Raw genomic sequence first — 17,522 nt, 5'->3', positions numbered from 1 at the left:
GAGGGAGTAACTGGTAGAATAGATGGGGGAGAGCCAGTAGATGTGGTGTACCTGGACTTCCAAAAGGCCTTCGATAAGGTCCCACATAAAAGATTAGCATGGAAAATTGAGGCTCATGGGATAAAGGGGAAAGTTTTGGCGTGGATAGGGAACTGGCTGTCAGATAGAAAACAGAGAGTTGGAATAAACGGCTCATTTTCTGAATGGCAGGCAGTAACAAGTGGGGTACCACAGGGATCTGTCCTGGGCCCCCAGCTGTTCACAATTTACATTAATGACCTGGATCAGGGAGTCGGATGCAGCATTTCCAAATTTGCAGACGACACTAAACTAGGAGGGGGGGTGGGCTCAGAGGAAGAGACCAGGAAGCTCCAGAGCGATTTGGACAGACTGGGCGATTGGGCGGATAAATGGCAGATGCACTATAATGTGGACAAGTGCGAAGTTATCCACCTTGGGTGCAGGAACGGGAGGGCAAATTATTATTTAAATGGCAATAGATTGGGAGAGGGGGAAGTACAGAGAGACCTGGGTGTTCTTGTACACCAGTCACTGAAGGCGAGCATGCAGGTGCAACAGGCGGTCAAGAAGGCAAACGGTATGCTGGCCTTCATAGCAAAAGGGTTAGAATACAGGAACAGGGATACCTTGCTGCAGCTGTACAGGGCACTGGTGAGACCACACCTCGAGTACTGTGTACAGTTTTGGTCGCCTCATCTGAGGAAGGATGTTCTTGCCATGGAGGGGGTGCAGCGGCGATTCACCAGGCTGATACCAGGAATGGCGGGAATGACCTATGAGGAGAGACTATGTAGTTTAGGGATGTACACACTGGAGTTTAGAAGATTGAGAGGGGACCTCATAGAAGTGTATAAAATTCTGACAGGTCTAGACAGACTGGATGCAGAAGGAATGTTTCCCTTGGCGGGTGAGAACAGAACTAGAGGACATAATTTAAGGATAAGGGCTAAACCATTTAGGACAGAGATGAGGGGGAATTTCTTCACTCAGAGAGTGGTGAACCTGTGGAACTCATTGCCACAGAGGGCAGTGTACGCCAGCTCATTAAATATATTTAAGAGGGAATTAGATATATTTCTACGGGCAAAAGGGGTTAAGGGTTACGGAGAGAAGGCGGGGACGGGATACTGAATTAAAAGATCAGCCATGATCTCATCGAATGGCGGAGCAGGCACGAAGGGCCGAATGGCCTACTCCTGCTCCTATCTTCTATGTATCTATGTATCTATGTACCTCCCTGCAGCCATGTAATCTCTCGGGAGAGGCAATAAACCAGAGATAAAAACCCCAGGGCCAATAATGAAAAGAAAAACTCTGAGAAAGCTCTCTTCAGTTGAAGACCTCCTCGGCAATGTTCCCTTTAAGCTGCGCTTTGCTCTGCGTGGTCTGTTTCTTTTAATGCGCGGCCCCTTTAAATTTCTACGCATGCACGGTACTCACGGTGTAAAAGCTGGTGAGCGGCCCGCATGAGAACATTGTCCCTCAGGCGACCAAAACCAGAAACTTAACTGGACCAGCCACATAAATACTGTGGCAACAAGAGCAGGTCAGAGGCTGGGTATTCTGCGGTGAGTGTCTCACCTCCTGACTCCCCAAAGCCTTTCCACCATCTACAAGGCACAAGTCAGGAGTGTGATGGAATACTCTCCACTTGCCTGGATGAATGCAGCTCCAACAACACTCAAGAAGCTCGACACCATCCAGGACAAAGCAGCCCGCTTGATCGGCACCCCATCCACCACCTTAAACATTCACTCCCTCCACCACTGGCGCACCGTGGCTGCAGTGTGCACCATCTACAAGATGCACTGCAGCAACTCGCCAAGGCTTCTTTGGCAGCACCTCCCAAACCCACGACCTCTTCCACCTAGAAGGACAAGGGCAGCAGGCGCATGGGAACACCACCACCTCCAAGTTCCCCTTCAAGTCACACACCATTCCGACTTGGAAATATATCGGCCGTTCCTTCATCGTCGCTGGGTCAAAATCCTGGAACTCCCTCCCTAACAGCACTGTGGGAGCACCTTCACCACACGGACTGCAGTGGTTCATGAAGGCGGCTCACCACCACCTTCTCAAGGGGCAATTAGGGATGGGCAATAAATGCTGGGCCTTGCCAGCGACGCCCACATCCCGTGAACGAATTAAAAAAAAAAGTCCAGGAGATCACATTCACCGTGCGTCGGTTAACTGTTAATCCACTTACCTTCCATATGATGTGCTCTCTGCATCAGCCAAGAACTTATGTTCCTATAGTCACACATGCACGCTTTCCAGCCCCAAGTCACAGGATGATGATCAGGAGCAAGACGCCTGGCTGATGGTTCCCCCTCCCCACTCCCTTCCTTCCCCCCCGAGCCCAGGGGCACTGAGACTTGATGGATCCTGCGGATGTGTTCCTGTCCAGATTGGTTAACACAGGATCATAACCGCTGGGGTCTTCTGATTTACAAGACTTTAGTGCCAGGCCTGGTGGTGCCTTGAGGCCACTAAGGGAGGTTGAAGTGACAGTTTTAACAAGTAAGTTGAGGTCCACAACAGCAAGACACAGCGCTTTTTAAAGATTCGTTTTCCAGCGCTGATTGGGCTGCTAACTGTGGTTGGGCATATTCCTGGAAGTTTTGTCACATGACCTATACTCATTGGAGTTTAGAAGAATGAGAGGGGATCCTATACTCATTGGAGTTTAGAAGAATGAGAGGGGATCTTATTGAAACATACAGGATTCTGAAGGGGCTCGACAGGGTAGATGCAGAGGGGATGTTTCCCCTCGTAGGGGAATCTAGAACTAGGAGACATCGTTTCAGAATAAAGGGTCGCCCATTTAAATCAGAAATGAGGAATAAGAACATAAGAAATAGGAGCAGGAGTAGGCCAATCGGCCCCTCGAGCCTGCTCCACCATTCAATAAGATCATGGCTGATCTGATCCTAACCTCAAATCTTCTATCACTCTCCATCCCACTCGAACCCATGTGATCACCCGGGAGAGGCGAAAAACCAGATATAAAACCCAATGGCCAATTTGGGAGAAAAAATCTGGGAAATTCCTCTCCGACCCATCTAGGCGATCGAAACTCGTCCAGGAGATCACTCTGTCCCTATATTTTCTACAGTACTTACCTTCTGTAAAGGCGATCTCCACCCCAGCCAGGAACAGGAATAAAACCATCTCCTGAAATCTAACACAGAATTAGAACACAAGAAGTAGGAGCAGAACCAGGCTACACGGCCCCTGGGCCCGCTCCACTACCCACAGGGCCATGACCATTCCGAACCTAGACTCATGTCCAATTTCCTGCCCGCTCTCCGTAACCCTTAATTCCCTTTACTTCTAGGAAACTATCTATTTCTGTTTTAAATTTATTTAATGATGTAGCTTCCACAGCTTTCTGGGGCAGCAAATTCCACAAACCTACCACCCTCTGAGTGAAGAAGTTTCTCCTCATCTCAGTTTTGAAAGAGCAGCCCCTTATTCTAAGATTATGCCCCCTAGTTCTAGTTTCACCCATCATTGGGAACATCCTCACCGCATCCACCCGATCAAGCTCCTTCACAATCTTATATGTTTCAATAAGATCGCCTCTCATTCTTCTGAACTCCAATGAGTAGAGTCCCAATCTACTCAACCTCTCCTCATATGACCACCCCCTCATCCCCGGGATTAACCGAGTGGACCTTCTTTGTACTGACTCGAGAGCAAGAATGTCTTTTCTTAAGTATGGACACCAAAACTGTATGCAGTATTCCAGGTGCGGTCTCACCAATACCTTGTATAACTGCAGCAATACCTCCCTGTTTTTATATTCTATCCCCCTAGCAATAAAAGCCAACATTCCATTGGCCTTCTTGATCACTTGCTGTACCTGCATACTAACTTTTTGAGTTTCGTGCACCAGGACCCCCAGATCCCTTTGTACTACAGTACTTTCCAGTTTCTTGCCATTAAGATAATAACTTGCTCTATGATTTTTCCTGCCAAAGTGCATAACCTTACACTTTCCAGTATTGTATTCCATCTGCCAAATCTCTGCCCACTTACTTAGCCTGTCTATGTCACTTTGCAGGTTTTTTATGTCCTCCTCACTCACTACTTTCCCTCCCATCTTTGTATCATCTGCAAACTTTGATATGTTACACTCAGTCCCCTCCTCCAAATCGTTAATATAGATTGTAAAGAGTTGGGGACCCAGCACTGACCCCTGCGGAATGCCACTAGCTACTGATTGCCAGTCTGAGAACGAACCATTTATCCCAACTCTCTGCTTTCTGTTAGAGAGCCAATCTTCCACCCACGCCAGAATATTACCCCCAATCCCGTGATTTTTTATCTTGAGCAATAATCTTTTGTGTGGCACCTTGTCAAATGCCTTTTGGAAGTCTAAATACACTACGTCCACTGGTTCTCCTTTATCCACCCTGTATGTTACTTCCTCAAAGAACTCAAGCAAATTTGTCAAACATGACTTCCCCTTCATGAAACCATGCTGAGTTTGTCCTATTAAATTATGTTTATCCAAATGTCCCGTTACTGTCTCCTTAATAATGGACTCTAACATTTTAGCAACCACAGATGTTAGGCAAACAGGTCTATAGTTTCCAGCCTTCTGCCTACTACCCATTTTAAATAAGGGTGTTACATTAGCAGTTTTCCAATCTGCCGGGACCTTTGCTGAGTCCAGGGAGTTTTGGAAAATTATTACCAATGCATCCACAATCCCTACCGCCACTTCCCTCAAGACCCTAGGATGTAAGCCATCAGGTCCAGGGGATTTATCCGGCTTGAGTCCCATTATTTTACCAAGTACCACTTCCTTAGTGATTTTAATCGTATTTAGCTCCTCTCCCCCTAGAGCCCCCTGTTTGTCCAGTGTTGGGATATTCTTAGTGTCCTCTACCGTAAAGACTGATACAAAATATTTGTTCAGCATTTTTGCCATCTCCATATTTCCCACCATTAATTTCCCGGTCTCATCCTCTAAGGGACCAACATTTACTTTAGCCACCCTTTTTATTTTTATATAACTATAAAAACTTTTGCTATCTGTTTTTATATTTTTTGCTAATTTACTTTCATAATCTATCTTCCCTTTCTTAATCAATCTTTGAGTTATTTTTTGCTGTCTTTTAAAGACTTCCCAATCTTCTATCCTCCCACTAGATTTGGCTACCTTATATGCCCTTGTTTTTAGTCGGATACTATCCTTAATTACTTTACTTAGCCATGGATGGCTATCTCTTCTTTTGCACCCTTTTTTCCTCAGTGGAATATATTTTTTTTGGAAGTTGTAAAATAACTCCTTAAATGTACACCACTGATCATGTACCGTCTTACCCTTTAATCTATTTTCCCAGTCCACTCTAATCAATTCCGCTCTCATACATTCATAGTCTCCTTTATTCAAGCTCAGCATGCTTGTTTGAGATCCAACCTTCTCACCCTCTACTTGAATATGGAATTCAACCATGTTATGGTCACTCATTCCAAGGGGATCCTTTACTAGGACATTTTTAATTAATCCTGTCTCATTACACAGGACCAGATCTAAGGTTGCTTGCCCCCTGGTTGGTTCAGTTACATACTGCTCAAGAAACCCATCCCTAATACACTCAATGAACTCATCCTCAAGGCTGCTCTGCCCAATTTGATTTGTCCAGTTAATATGATAGTTAAAATCCCCCATAATTATAGCTGTTCCCTTATTACAAGCCTCAACTATTTCCTGATTAATACTCCGTCCAACAGAGTTGCAACTGTTCGGAGGCCTATAGACTACGCCCACTAGTGTTTTTTTCCCCTTATTATTCCTTATCTCCACCCAAACTGTTTCACTACCCTGCTCCTTTGACCCAATATCATTTCTCTGTATTATAGTGATTCCTTCCTTTATTAACATAGCCACCCCACCTCCCCTCCCTTCCTGCCTGTCCTTCCTGATTGTTAAATAACCTGGTATGTTTAATTCCCAGTCATGGTCACCCTGCAGCCATGTTTCTGTAATGGCCACAAGATCATACCCATATGTAGTTATTTGTGCCGTTAACTCATTCATTTTGTTACGAATGCTACGTGCATTCAGATAAAGAACTTTCAAATATGTTTTGTGACACTTAGTTCCTGTTTTTTCCCCTTTTACTACTTTACCTTTTACTCCATACCTTCTGTCCCTTCCTGACACGTTCTGTTTTTTAATTTCCCCACTGCTACCTAAGTCTATGACCTTCTCCGTTGTCATTTCTGTTATTTGCTCTCTAGAAACCTCCCCCCCCACTAATTAGTTTAAAGCCTTCTCTACAGCCCTAGTTATATGATTCGCCAGGACTCTAGTCCCAGCACTGGCCAAGTGGAGTCCGTCCCAACGGAACAGCTCCCTCCTGTCCCAGTACTGGTGCCAGTGTCCCAAGAAGCAAAACCCATTTCTCCCACACCAGTCTTTGAGCCACGCATTTAACTCTTTAATTTTATTTATCCTAGCTTGAATGGCCCCCTGTACCACGGTGCTGTGGCCAGGTTGCTCATCCTCCCTGCAGTCCCCGCTCCCGCCCTCACAGGGAGTAAGAACCTCAATCCTGCTTGACAAGAGCAAGGGCTGCGGCTCCTTCAACACTACATCCTGGATCCCTGTACCTTCCTCACTCGTAGTCACACCGTCCTGTCCCTGACCACGGACTACATCTGCAGTAATTAATTTCATAGGTGTGACCACCTCCTGAAACAGAGTCCAGGAACTTCTCACCCTCCCTGATGTGTCGCAGTGTCTGAAGCTCGGCCTCAAGCTCTTTAACATGGAGCTTGAGTTCCTCTAGCAGCAAACACTTATCGCAAATGTAATCACCGTGAGCCTCAATGGGGTCTACCAGCTCCCACATTTCGCAACAGTGACACATCACCTGTTCACCCATATCTGTGTAATTAATTAAATTTCTTATTATTAGTTATGAAGACCCTCTGCCCTGATATAGATGATAATATTACACCACTATTTAATAGGACTTACCAACTTAAAGGTATAGAAGAGAAGGAAGAGGACCTACAACTAGCTGATCACCAACTTCCCTCGTGAATGCTGTCTGGGGGACCTGTCCGGTTGAATTGTCTCGCTGCTCCACGTCCTCAGTGTTGGATTAGCCAAAGTCTGCTTAAGCTCAATGCAACTTGCACTCCTTCTCTCAGAGGGTTGTGAATCTTTGGCATTCTCTTCCCCAGAGAGCTGTGGAGGCTGGGTTATTGAATATATTTAAGGTGGAGATAGACAGATTTTTGAACGATAAGGGGAGTCAGTTGTTATGGGGAGCGGGCAGGGAAGTGGAGTTGAGGCTAAGATCAGATCAGTCATGATCTTATTGAATGGCGGAGCAGGCTCGATGGGCTTAATGATCGACTCCTGCTCCTACGTCTTATATGTTCTTATGACCTCCAACTGCCCCGCCCCCACGCTCCCGCCATTGGCTGCCCGACAGGTCCATCACGCGGTGCCCGCCTTCCCACACCAAACGGCTCTTCGCTACTCAATTGGATAATTCCTGATTGTCAGTGAAGCAGTTTTTTCCTTTGCAATACTTTTACAGCTAGTAAATAAATAAAAACGTTCAAAGAAAGTGGAAATAAAAACACGCGCAATTTTTTTTTAATCCCTCTGATGATTTTTTTTTTCTCCTGGAGTTGCTGGCAATTCTGGAGGGTTGGCAGCTCGAAGCGCCGATGCCCACACGTGGGGGGCGGGCGCTTCGCGTTTTGGTGGACCGAAGGGTCACGCGTCCGGCCATCTCCTGCATGCGAGGCGAAGAAACGCCACCCACCACTGATTTTGGGGCCCGGGCCTCATTTATGCCGAGGCGGCACCAGACGGGTGTCCCGAAGCAGCTCGTGTACCGATTAAGGCCTACTGAAACCGAGAGTCACCAAGCCCTCCAGGGCTGGCCCTGGAGTCTCCAGGAATCGAAGATTAATCTCCTGGACACTGCCGCCAGCCAAAAGCCCGGGAGGAAAAACCATCGGGGAGTTAAAAAAATTGCGTTTTAGTTGAATTTTCCTCGAACGCTTTTGTTTATTAAGTTATAAAAATGTTGGAATGGGGAGGGGGGAGAAACGGTCTGTTTAACTGATAGCCACGAATCATCAAATCGCGTAATGAAGAGTCTGTTCCCTTTCCGATTGGCCGTGGGGAGGCGGGGCACCGCGAGGATGGACGTGTCGGGCGACCAATGGCGGGAGTGCGGGGGCGTTGGAGGCAGGAGGTCATGTGACGAAACCTCCAAGAATACGCCCAGCCAGAGTTGGCAACACTAGATCCGCCGGTCCGGGTTGGCAGCAAGCTAAGTCGGGCATCCCAGATTGTTTTTCCTGCCCCTCCCGGCCCCACAAAAATAATTCCAAGCTTGCCCATACTGCGTCTCTTAGGCTCCGTAGCCCATTGACCTGAGAGTAGCTTCCCTAAGCCTCTCCATCCCCCTCTCTCTCTCTCTTCCTTTAAGACGCTCCTTAAAACCTACCTCTTTGACCAAGCTTTGGGTCGCCTGTCCGAATATCTCATTATGTGGCTCGGTGTCAAATTCTTGTTTGATAATCGCTCCTGCGAAGCGCCTTGGGACGTTTTACTACGTTAAAGGTGCTGTATAAATGCAAGGTGTTGTTGTTGTTGCACGGCGTATGATGCGACCAGTACCTTCCTGAGAGGGGGAGCCCAGAACTGAACGAGCAGCGATGCAAATGGTGGTGGTGAAAGCAGGCACCTCTGCCGCACACCTCCCCAGTTAGCAGTCCAAAAATAGTTATGCCTGTATTTTTATATTTCTCACCTCTGACTCAGAAAGTTGTGGGTTACATCGGATATATGGCACAGAAACAGGCCATTCGGCCCAACCAGTCCATGCCGGCGTTTATGCTCCACTCGAGCCTCCTCCCGTCTTTCCTCATCTAACTCTATCAGCGTAACCCTCTATTCCCTTCTCCCTCATGTGCTTGTCCAGCCTCCCCTTAAATGCATCGATACTATTCTCCTCAACCACTCCCTGTGGCAGCGAGTTCCACATTCTCACCACTCTCTGGGTAAAGAAGTTTCTCCTGAATTCCCTATTGGATTTCTTGGTGACTATCTTATATTGATGGCCTCTAGTTATGCTCTTCCCCACAAGTGGAAACACTCTCTCTGTATCCACTCTATCAAAACCTTTCATCATTTTAAAGACCTCTATTAGGTCACCCCTCAGCCTTCTTTTTTCAAGAGAAAAGAGACCCAGCCTGTTCATCCTTTCCTGATATGTAGACCCTCGCATTTCTGGTATCATCCTTGTAAATCTTCTCTGCACCCTCTCCAGTGCCTCTATATCCTTTTTATAATATGGCGACCAGAACTGTACGCAGTACTCCGAGTGTGGTCTAACCAAGGTTCGATACAGGTTTAGTATAACTTCCCTACTTTTCAATTCTATCCCTCTAGAAATGAACCCTAGAGCTTGGTTTGTCTTTTTTATGGCCTTGTTAACCTGTGTCGCAACTTTTAGTGATTTGTGTATTTGTACTCCGAGATCCCTTTGTTCCTCTACCCCACCCAGACTCGCACCCTCCAAGTGATAAGTGACCTCCCTATTCTTCCGACCAAAATGTAATACCTCACATTTATCTGTGTTGAATTTCATTTGCCAATTATATGCCCGTTCTGCAAGTTTATTACTGTCCTCCTGTAACTTGTTGCAGTCCTCCTCAGTATTGACTGTCCCCCCCAATTTGGTGTCATCCACAAATTTAGAAATTGTGTTTTTGATTCCAAAGTCTAAATCGTTAATGTATATTGTGAACAGCAGTGGTCCCAGCACTGATCCTTGTGGAACACCACTACCCACATTCTGCCACTGTGAATAGCTACCCTTTACCCCTCCTCTCTGCTTTCTGTCTTGAAGCCAGGCAGCTATCCATTCTGCCACTTGTCCCCTGACTCCGCATTCTCTGACCTTGTTCATCAGTCTATTATGGGGTACCTTATCGAAGACCTTTTGAAAATCTAGATAAATTACATCTACTGCATTACCCTTGTCTAATCTCTCTGTTACCCCTTCAAAAAATTCAATGAGGTTGGTCAAGCAAGACTTTCTCTTTTGAAATCCATGTTGACTATTCATTATATTATTTTTGGTTTCTAGATGTTTTTCTATTTTTTCCTTAAGTAGGGACTCCATTATTTTTCCTACCACCGATGTTAAGCTGACTGGTCTATAATTCCCTGGACATGTTCTATCCCCCTTCTTAAATATCGGTATTACGTTAGCTATCCGCCAGTCCTCTGGCACTACACCTTTTTCTAATGAATTATTAAATATGTGTAGTAATGCCTCTGCTAACTCCTCCCTAGATTCTTTTAAAATGCGTAGATGCAATCCATTCGGACCAGGGGTTTGAGTTTGATTAGTTTATTTAATACACCCCCTCTTTTTATTTTAAATGCACTTATCCCATTACTAATCTCATCATCCAATGTCATGTCCACCTGTTCTATCTCCCTGGTAAATACTGAAGCGAAATAATGATTTATTATTTCTGCCATCTCTCTATTGTTACCTGTGGCATTATCCTGTCTATCCCTTAATGACCCTATTCCTATCCCAACCTTCCTTTTTTTATTGATGTGCCTGTAAAATATTTTATTATTTTGTTTTATGTTCCTTGATAATTAAATTTCATAGTTCCTCTTTGCCTTCCTAATTATTTTTTTGACTTCTCTCCTAATCTTTTCATATTCTCCCTTATCATGCACTCCCCTGCTGTCTATGTACTTAACGTATGCCTCTTTCCTTACCCTCAATTGTTCCCTTATGACTTTATTCATCCATTCATCATTAGTGTTTAGTTTGTTCTTTCCTTTTAGTGGAATATATCGTTGTTTGCCAATATCGTTGCCCTTTTTATTTTCCCAAGTTCTATTCTCAGCCCCTCAGAATCAGCTTTTCTCCAATCTCGCTCCAGGGACTTGAGCACAAAATTCTAGGCTGACACTCGGAGGTGCCAGCTTTCAGATGAGATGTTAAACCGAGGCCCCGTCTACCCTCTCGGGTGGATGTAAAAGATCCTACGGCCACTATTTCGAAGAAGAGCAGCGGTGCTATCCCTGGTGTCCTGGGGCCAATATTTATCCCTCAATCAACATAAGAAAAAAAGATTATTTCATCATTATCACATTGCAGTTTGTGGGAGCTTGCTGTGCACAAATTGGCTGCCATGTTTACTACATTACAACAGTGACTACACTTCAATTGGCTGTAAAGCACTTTGGGACGTCCGGTGGACGTGGAAGGCGCTAGTTAAATGCAAGTCTTTCTTTTTTCTTTATTTCAAATCAATGTGTTCAATATTGCTTGAAAAATGGATCTAACCATTGTAGATCCAGCATTGCCACTACAGGATGCTAATACATGAAAGAGAACTGTTTCGGTCCACCCTCACTGCTCACGGTTATGTGGCGGTCACGAGCAAAACCTTCATGGTCACTCTGAGTGAAAATCGGGGCATTTTCCCAGGCGCCTTATAGACCAGCAGAGTAGGCCGAAGCCTGGGAGTAAATTACCTACACAAACTACTAATGATAGGGAGGGTTGCCAGCTCTAGTTGGACCGTGTGCTGAGAGGTTTCATCACAAGACTTGCTGCCTCCAACTAACCCGCACGCACGCTCCCCGCCATTGGTTGTCCGATGCGTCAATCGGTCAACAATGATGGCTGCAATACCCACAATCCCCCTTGCGCTCCAGAAACCACTCTATCCAATGCATGGTTTTATCAGAGGGCGCATGCGCCTCGGCCCCCCATTTGCATTCTGGGTGTGTTTTCCAGGCCGGAGCGAAACAGGAGACGGAAATATCCCTGTGTCAGGGATCTACAGTGTCAGCCATGGCTCAGTGGGCGGCACCCTTGTCTCTGAGTCAGAAGGTTGTGGGTTCACAGTCCCCACCCCAGAGACTTGAGCACAAAAATCTAGGCTGACGCTCCCAGTGCAGTACTGAGGGAGCGCCGCACTGTCGGAGGGGCAGTACCGAGGGAGCGCCGCAATGTCGGAGGTGCAGTACTGAGGGAGCGCCGCACTGTAGGAGGGGCAGTACTGAGGGAGCGCCGCACTGTCGGAGGGGCAGTACTGAGGGAGCGCCGCACTGTCGGAGGGGCAGTACTGAGGGAGCGCCGCACTGTCGGAGGGGCAGTACTGAGGGAGCGCCGCACTGTCGGAGGGGCAGTACTGAGGGAGCGCCGCACTGTCGGAGGGGCAGTACTGAGGGAGCGCCGCACTGTCGGAGGGGCAGTACTGAGGGAGCGCCGCACTGTCGGAGGGGCAGTACTGAGGGAGCGCCGCACTGTCGGAGGGGCAGTACTGAGGGAGCGCCGCACTGTCGGAGGGGCAGTACTGAGGGAGCGCCGCACTGTTGGAGGGGCAGTGCTGAGGGAACGCCGCACTGTCGGAGGGGCAGTACTGAGGGAGCGCCGCACTGTCGGAAGGGCAGTACTGAGGGAGCGCCGCACTGTTGGAGGGGCAGTGCTGAGGGAACGCCGCACTGTCAGAGGGGCAGTACTGAGGGAGCGCCGCACTGTCGGAGGGGCAGTACTGAGGGAGCGCCGCACTGTCGGAGGGGCAGTGCTGAGGGAACGCCGCACTGTCGGAGGGGCAGTACTGAGGGAGCGCCGCACTGTCGGAGGGGCAGTGCTGAGGGAAAGCCGCACTGTCGGAGGGGGCCCTCTTTCTGAGGAGATGTTAGACCACGGCCCATCTGCCCTCTCAGTTGGATGTAAAAGATCCCAGGGCGCTATTTCGAAGAAGAGCAGGGGAGTTCTCCCCGCTGTCCTGAGTCCAATATTGATCGCTCAACCAACATCTGAAGCAGATTATCTGCTCATTATCACGTTACTGTTTGTGGGAGTTTGCTGTGCGCAAATTGGCTGCCGTGTTTCCCACATTACAACAGTGACTACACTTTAAAAGAGTACTTCATTGGCTGTAAAGCGCTTTGGGGACATCTGGTGGTCGTGAAAGGCGCTATAGAAATGCAACATCCTTTCTTTTTTTTGTGATTTTTTTTTTCCTCCCGGGAGATCAATCCTTAACTCCGGGGAACCTCCACGGCAATTCGGGAGGGTTGGGAACCATAATAACGGCCCCGTGAGGCAGAAAGAGAAGGTTATACCTGAGATGCTCAGAAAGAAACGTACTAAAGAAAAAAAAAACCAATTCATTAATTCTTTCGGGTACTTCAGCCGGCTATGCCGCAGCCCAGTGACAGCGGACAAAAAATGGCGGCCAATTAGCCTCGCCACTGCTGCTAATGGCTGCCGGGAGAAGAGGCCCAAACAGAATTTGGTAAAAAAAATAAAACATATTTCAAAAAAAAATACTATCAGTAGTCGGAGCTGCTTGGAGGAGGAGTGTGCCTGTGATGAACAGTGACTGCTTCAAGAGTAAAACTTGGGAGATTTCCGAAGTAATTTTTCCTCTAACCTTTTCCTAATTAGTCCATTGGGGAAACCGTGGAGTTGTCACATTCATGGAGTGGGTGAGGAGGTGAGTGATTATTACTATGGCTTAGAACATGCCTGCTTGTTACTAGCGGCAACAGCGGTTTCCAACACAGCAGTGAGCCGCAGATCTACCATCATCATTTTAACAGCCGTCCTCGCTTTTGTTGCAAATTATAAGGTCCGGTATACTGTCCCAGCAAGCAGGAGGCAGCTTGAAGCCGACCGTTCCCTATATGGCGAGGGTACTGATGTCAGCCCTACTGACCTACCCAGGCAGCTGTGCTAACATGCAAGTCATTAACCCAAGGGGGGTGGATACAGGGATCCTGTTATTCCAACTGTGCGCCTGTGTTAATCCAGTTTCTTCACACTGTTGGGCACAGCATTCCTCCCACCACGCCCCCCGGGTGTTACTGACTCCATCTTCTTTTACGTTAATCCAGCTCTTTCGGAGAGTCGTGCGCTGTAAATCCTTCTCACTGACGTTCTGCGTCACTGCCCTTAACCCAGCTCCTTCTTGCGCTCACTGTACTGTCAGCCGTGGCACCCTCACCCTCTGAGTCAGAAGGTTGTGGGTTCAAGTCCCACTCCATCTAGGCTGACACTCCCAGTGCAGTGCTGAGGGAGTGCCGCACTGTCAGAGGGGCAGTACTGAGGGAGCACCGCACTGCCGGAGGGGCAGTACTGAGGGAGCACCGCACTGTTGGAGGGGCAGTGCTGAGGGAGCACCGCACTGCCGGAGGGGCAGTACTGAGGGAGCACCGCACTGTCGGAGGGGCAGTGCTGAGGGAGCGCCGCACTGTCGGAGGGGCAGTACTGAGGGAGCGCCGCACTGTCGGAGGGGCAGTACTGAGGGAGCGCCGCACGGTCGGAGGGGCAGTACTGAGGAAGTGCCGCACTGTCGGAGGAGCAGTACTGAGGGAGCGCCGCACTGTCGGAGGAGTAGTACTGAGGGAGTGCTGCACTGTCGGAGGGGTAGTACTGAGGGAGCGCCGCACTGTCGGAGATGCCATCTTTCCAATGAGATGTTAAACCGAGGCCCCGTCTGCTCTCTCAGGTGGACGTAAAAGATCCCACGACACTATTTCGAAGAAGAGCAGTGGAGTTCTCCCCGGTGTCCTGGCCCTATATTTATCCCTCACTCAGCATCACTAAAACAGATGATCTGGTCATTATCACATTGCTGTTTGTGGGAGCTTGCTGTGCACAAATCGGTTGATGTGTTTCCTACATTACAACAGTGACTGCATGTCAAAAAAAAGTAGTTCATTGTCGGTAAAGTGCTTTGGGACACCTGGTGGTCGTGAAAGGTGCTACAGAAATGTCCTTCTTTTCATCAGCCCACAAGGGTCCTGCGTTAATGACTGCTTCTCAGTACGATAGATAGTGACCGTGGGTTACGTAGAGCAGAGAAGGTTAAGAGGAGATTTAATTGAGGTGTTCAAAATTAGGAATGGTTCCGATAGAGCAAATAAGGAGAAACTGTTTCCAGTGGCAGGAGGGTCGGTAACCAGAGGACACAGATTGAAGATAATTGGCAGAGGGGGAGATGAGGAGAATTTTTTTACGCAGCGAGTTGTTGTGATCTGGAATGCGCTGCCTGAAACGGGGGAGCAAGCAGATTCAATAATAGCTTTCAAAAGGGAATTGGATAAATGCTTGAAGAGAAAACATTTACAGAGCTATGGGGGAAGAGCGGGAGAGTGGGATTAATTGCAGAGCTCTACCAAAGAGCCGGCACAGGCACGATGGGCCAAATGGCCTCCTACTGCGCTGTATCATTCTATGATTCTATGAATTGAGGAGAATAGATAGTGGCAGTGAGTTACATGGTGGTGCAAACCCCACTCCAGAGACTAATCCAGAGCATATAATCTAGGCTGACACTCCCAGTGCAGTGCTGAGGGAGTGCCGCACTGTTGGAGGTGCCGTCTTTCGGATGAGACGTTAAACCGAGGTCCCATCTGCCCTGTCAGGTGGATATAAAAGATCCCATGGCTCCATTTCGAAGAAGAGCAGGGGGGAGTTCTCCCCAGTGCCCTGGGGCCAATATTTATCCCTCAACCAACATCACTAAAACAGGTGACCTGGCCATTTATCACATTGCTGTTTGTGGGAGCTTGCTGTGCGCAAATTGGCTGCCGCATTTTCTACATTACAACAGTGACTACACTTCAAAAAGTACTTCATTGGCTGTAAAGTGCTTTGGGACGTCCGGTGGTCGTGAAAGCCGCTATAGAAATGCAAGTCTTTCTTTTTATAAATTGTTATCCAGGGGTCTAAATGTTCAGTGATGCCATGGCGATGCGTTGGAGCTCTTCGGTTTGGCTTTTTTAACTTCTCTCTCTTTTTTTCTTTTGGCAGTATGTGGCATTTGCATCTCTATTCTTCATCTTGATATCCATCACCACCTTTTGCCTTGAGACCCATGAAGCATTTAACCATCTGGTGAACAGGACCGAGATTGTTACCACGGGGAACGTTACCAATGTGGTGGAGGATGTGGAGATTGAGACAGAAGCATTCCTCACCTATGTGGAGGGGATGTGTGTCATCTGGTTCACCTTTGAGTTCCTGATGCGCATCCTGTTCTGCCCCGACAAGAAGGAGTTCATCAAGAACAGCCTCAACATCATTGACTTCGTGGCCATCCTCCCTTTTTACCTGGAGGTTGGCCTGAGCGGACTCTCTTCCAAGGCCGCGAAGGATGTCTTGGGCTTCCTGCGCGTCGTGCGTTTCGTCCGAATCCTCCGCATCTTCAAGCTCACCCGCCATTTCATCGGGCTGAGGGTCCTGGGCCACACGCTGAGGGCGAGCACAAACGAGTTCCTCCTGCTGATCATCTTCCTGGCCCTTGGCGTCCTGATCTTTGCCACCATGATCTACTACGCCGAGAGGATAGGGGCTGACCCTGAAGACATCACGGGCAGCAGGCACACCAGCTTCAAAAACATCCCCATTGGCTTCTGGTGGGCGGTGGTCACCATGACTACCCTGGGCTACGGGGATATGTATCCGGAGACTTGGTCTGGGATGTTGGTGGGAGCTCTCTGTGCTTTGGCTGGTGTGTTAACCATCGCCATGCCTGTCCCTGTTATTGTCAATAACTTTGGCATGTACTATTCCTTAGCTATGGCCAAGCAAAAGTTACCAAAAAAGAAGAACAAGCACATCCCCCGAGCTCCCCAGCCGGGTTCTCCCAACTACTGCAAGCCCGACATCAAGTCTCCCCAGAGGAGTGCCCAGGGTGATTCCTGCCCTCTAGCTCAAGAGGAGGTCATCGAAATAAACAGGGCAGGTAAGGCTTCTTCTGTGGACACAGACCCTAAGCTCAAATGGCGCCGGAGCTCTGTTGAAATTAGTCAGTGGACCAGTCTTCTGATGGCTTCTGATCTTCAGATCCACTGGGGTATCTGAGCCCTACAGACCCGGGTTCAGTCTTGTTCGGTGTTAGATTAGCAGATCTGCACCAGGGAAGAGGCAGGGGTGGCTTCACTAAGCCTCAGCCCCCCTCGGTAAGGGAAGGGGGAAAACACCCAGGGTTTCATAGAAACATAGAAACATCATAGAAGATAGGAGCAGGAGTAGGCCATTCGGCCCCTCGAGCCTGCTCCGCCATTCAATGAGATCATGGCTGATCATCCAAACTCAGTACCCTGTCCCTGCTTTCTCCCCGTATCCCTTGATCCCTTTAGCCTTAAGAAATATATCTAACTCCTTCTTGAATATATTTAATAAGTTGGCCTCAATTGCCTTGTGTGGTAGAGAATTCCACAGGTTCACCACTCTCTGGGTGAAGTAATTCCTCCTCATCTCAGTCCTAAATAGCTTATCCCTTATCTTTAGACTGTGACCCCTGGTTCTGGACTCCCCCGCCATCGGGAACATCCTTCCTGCATCTAGTCTGTCTAGTCCTGTTGGAATTTTATAAGTTTCAATGAGATCCCCTCTCATTCTTCTAAACTCTAGCGAATATAACCCTAATCGTCCCAATTTCTCTTCATACGTCAT

The 17,522-nt window shown here is 48.0% G+C and overlaps 1 protein-coding gene across 1 annotated transcript in view; it reads left to right on the top strand.

Moving 5' to 3' along the window:
* Positions 1-17,522, top strand: part of LOC147099603 (voltage-gated potassium channel KCNC1-like) — a 102,873-nt gene that overhangs the window by 51,139 nt on the left and 34,212 nt on the right. The window contains exon 2 of the mRNA XM_085969847.1: positions 15,876-16,809. Within this exon, the coding sequence (XP_085825973.1) occupies positions 15,876-16,809 (934 nt within the window). The remainder of the gene's footprint in view (positions 1-15,875; positions 16,810-17,522) is intronic.

This window comes from Somniosus microcephalus, chromosome 28, assembly GCF_052327205.1.
Source record: "Somniosus microcephalus isolate GS21.2 chromosome 28, FLI_Smic_1.0, whole genome shotgun sequence".
Classification (NCBI taxonomy): Eukaryota; Metazoa; Chordata; class Chondrichthyes; order Squaliformes; family Somniosidae; genus Somniosus; species Somniosus microcephalus.
The sequence above is the reverse complement of the archived record's forward strand: the minus strand, read 5'-3'. Positions and strand labels throughout refer to the sequence as shown.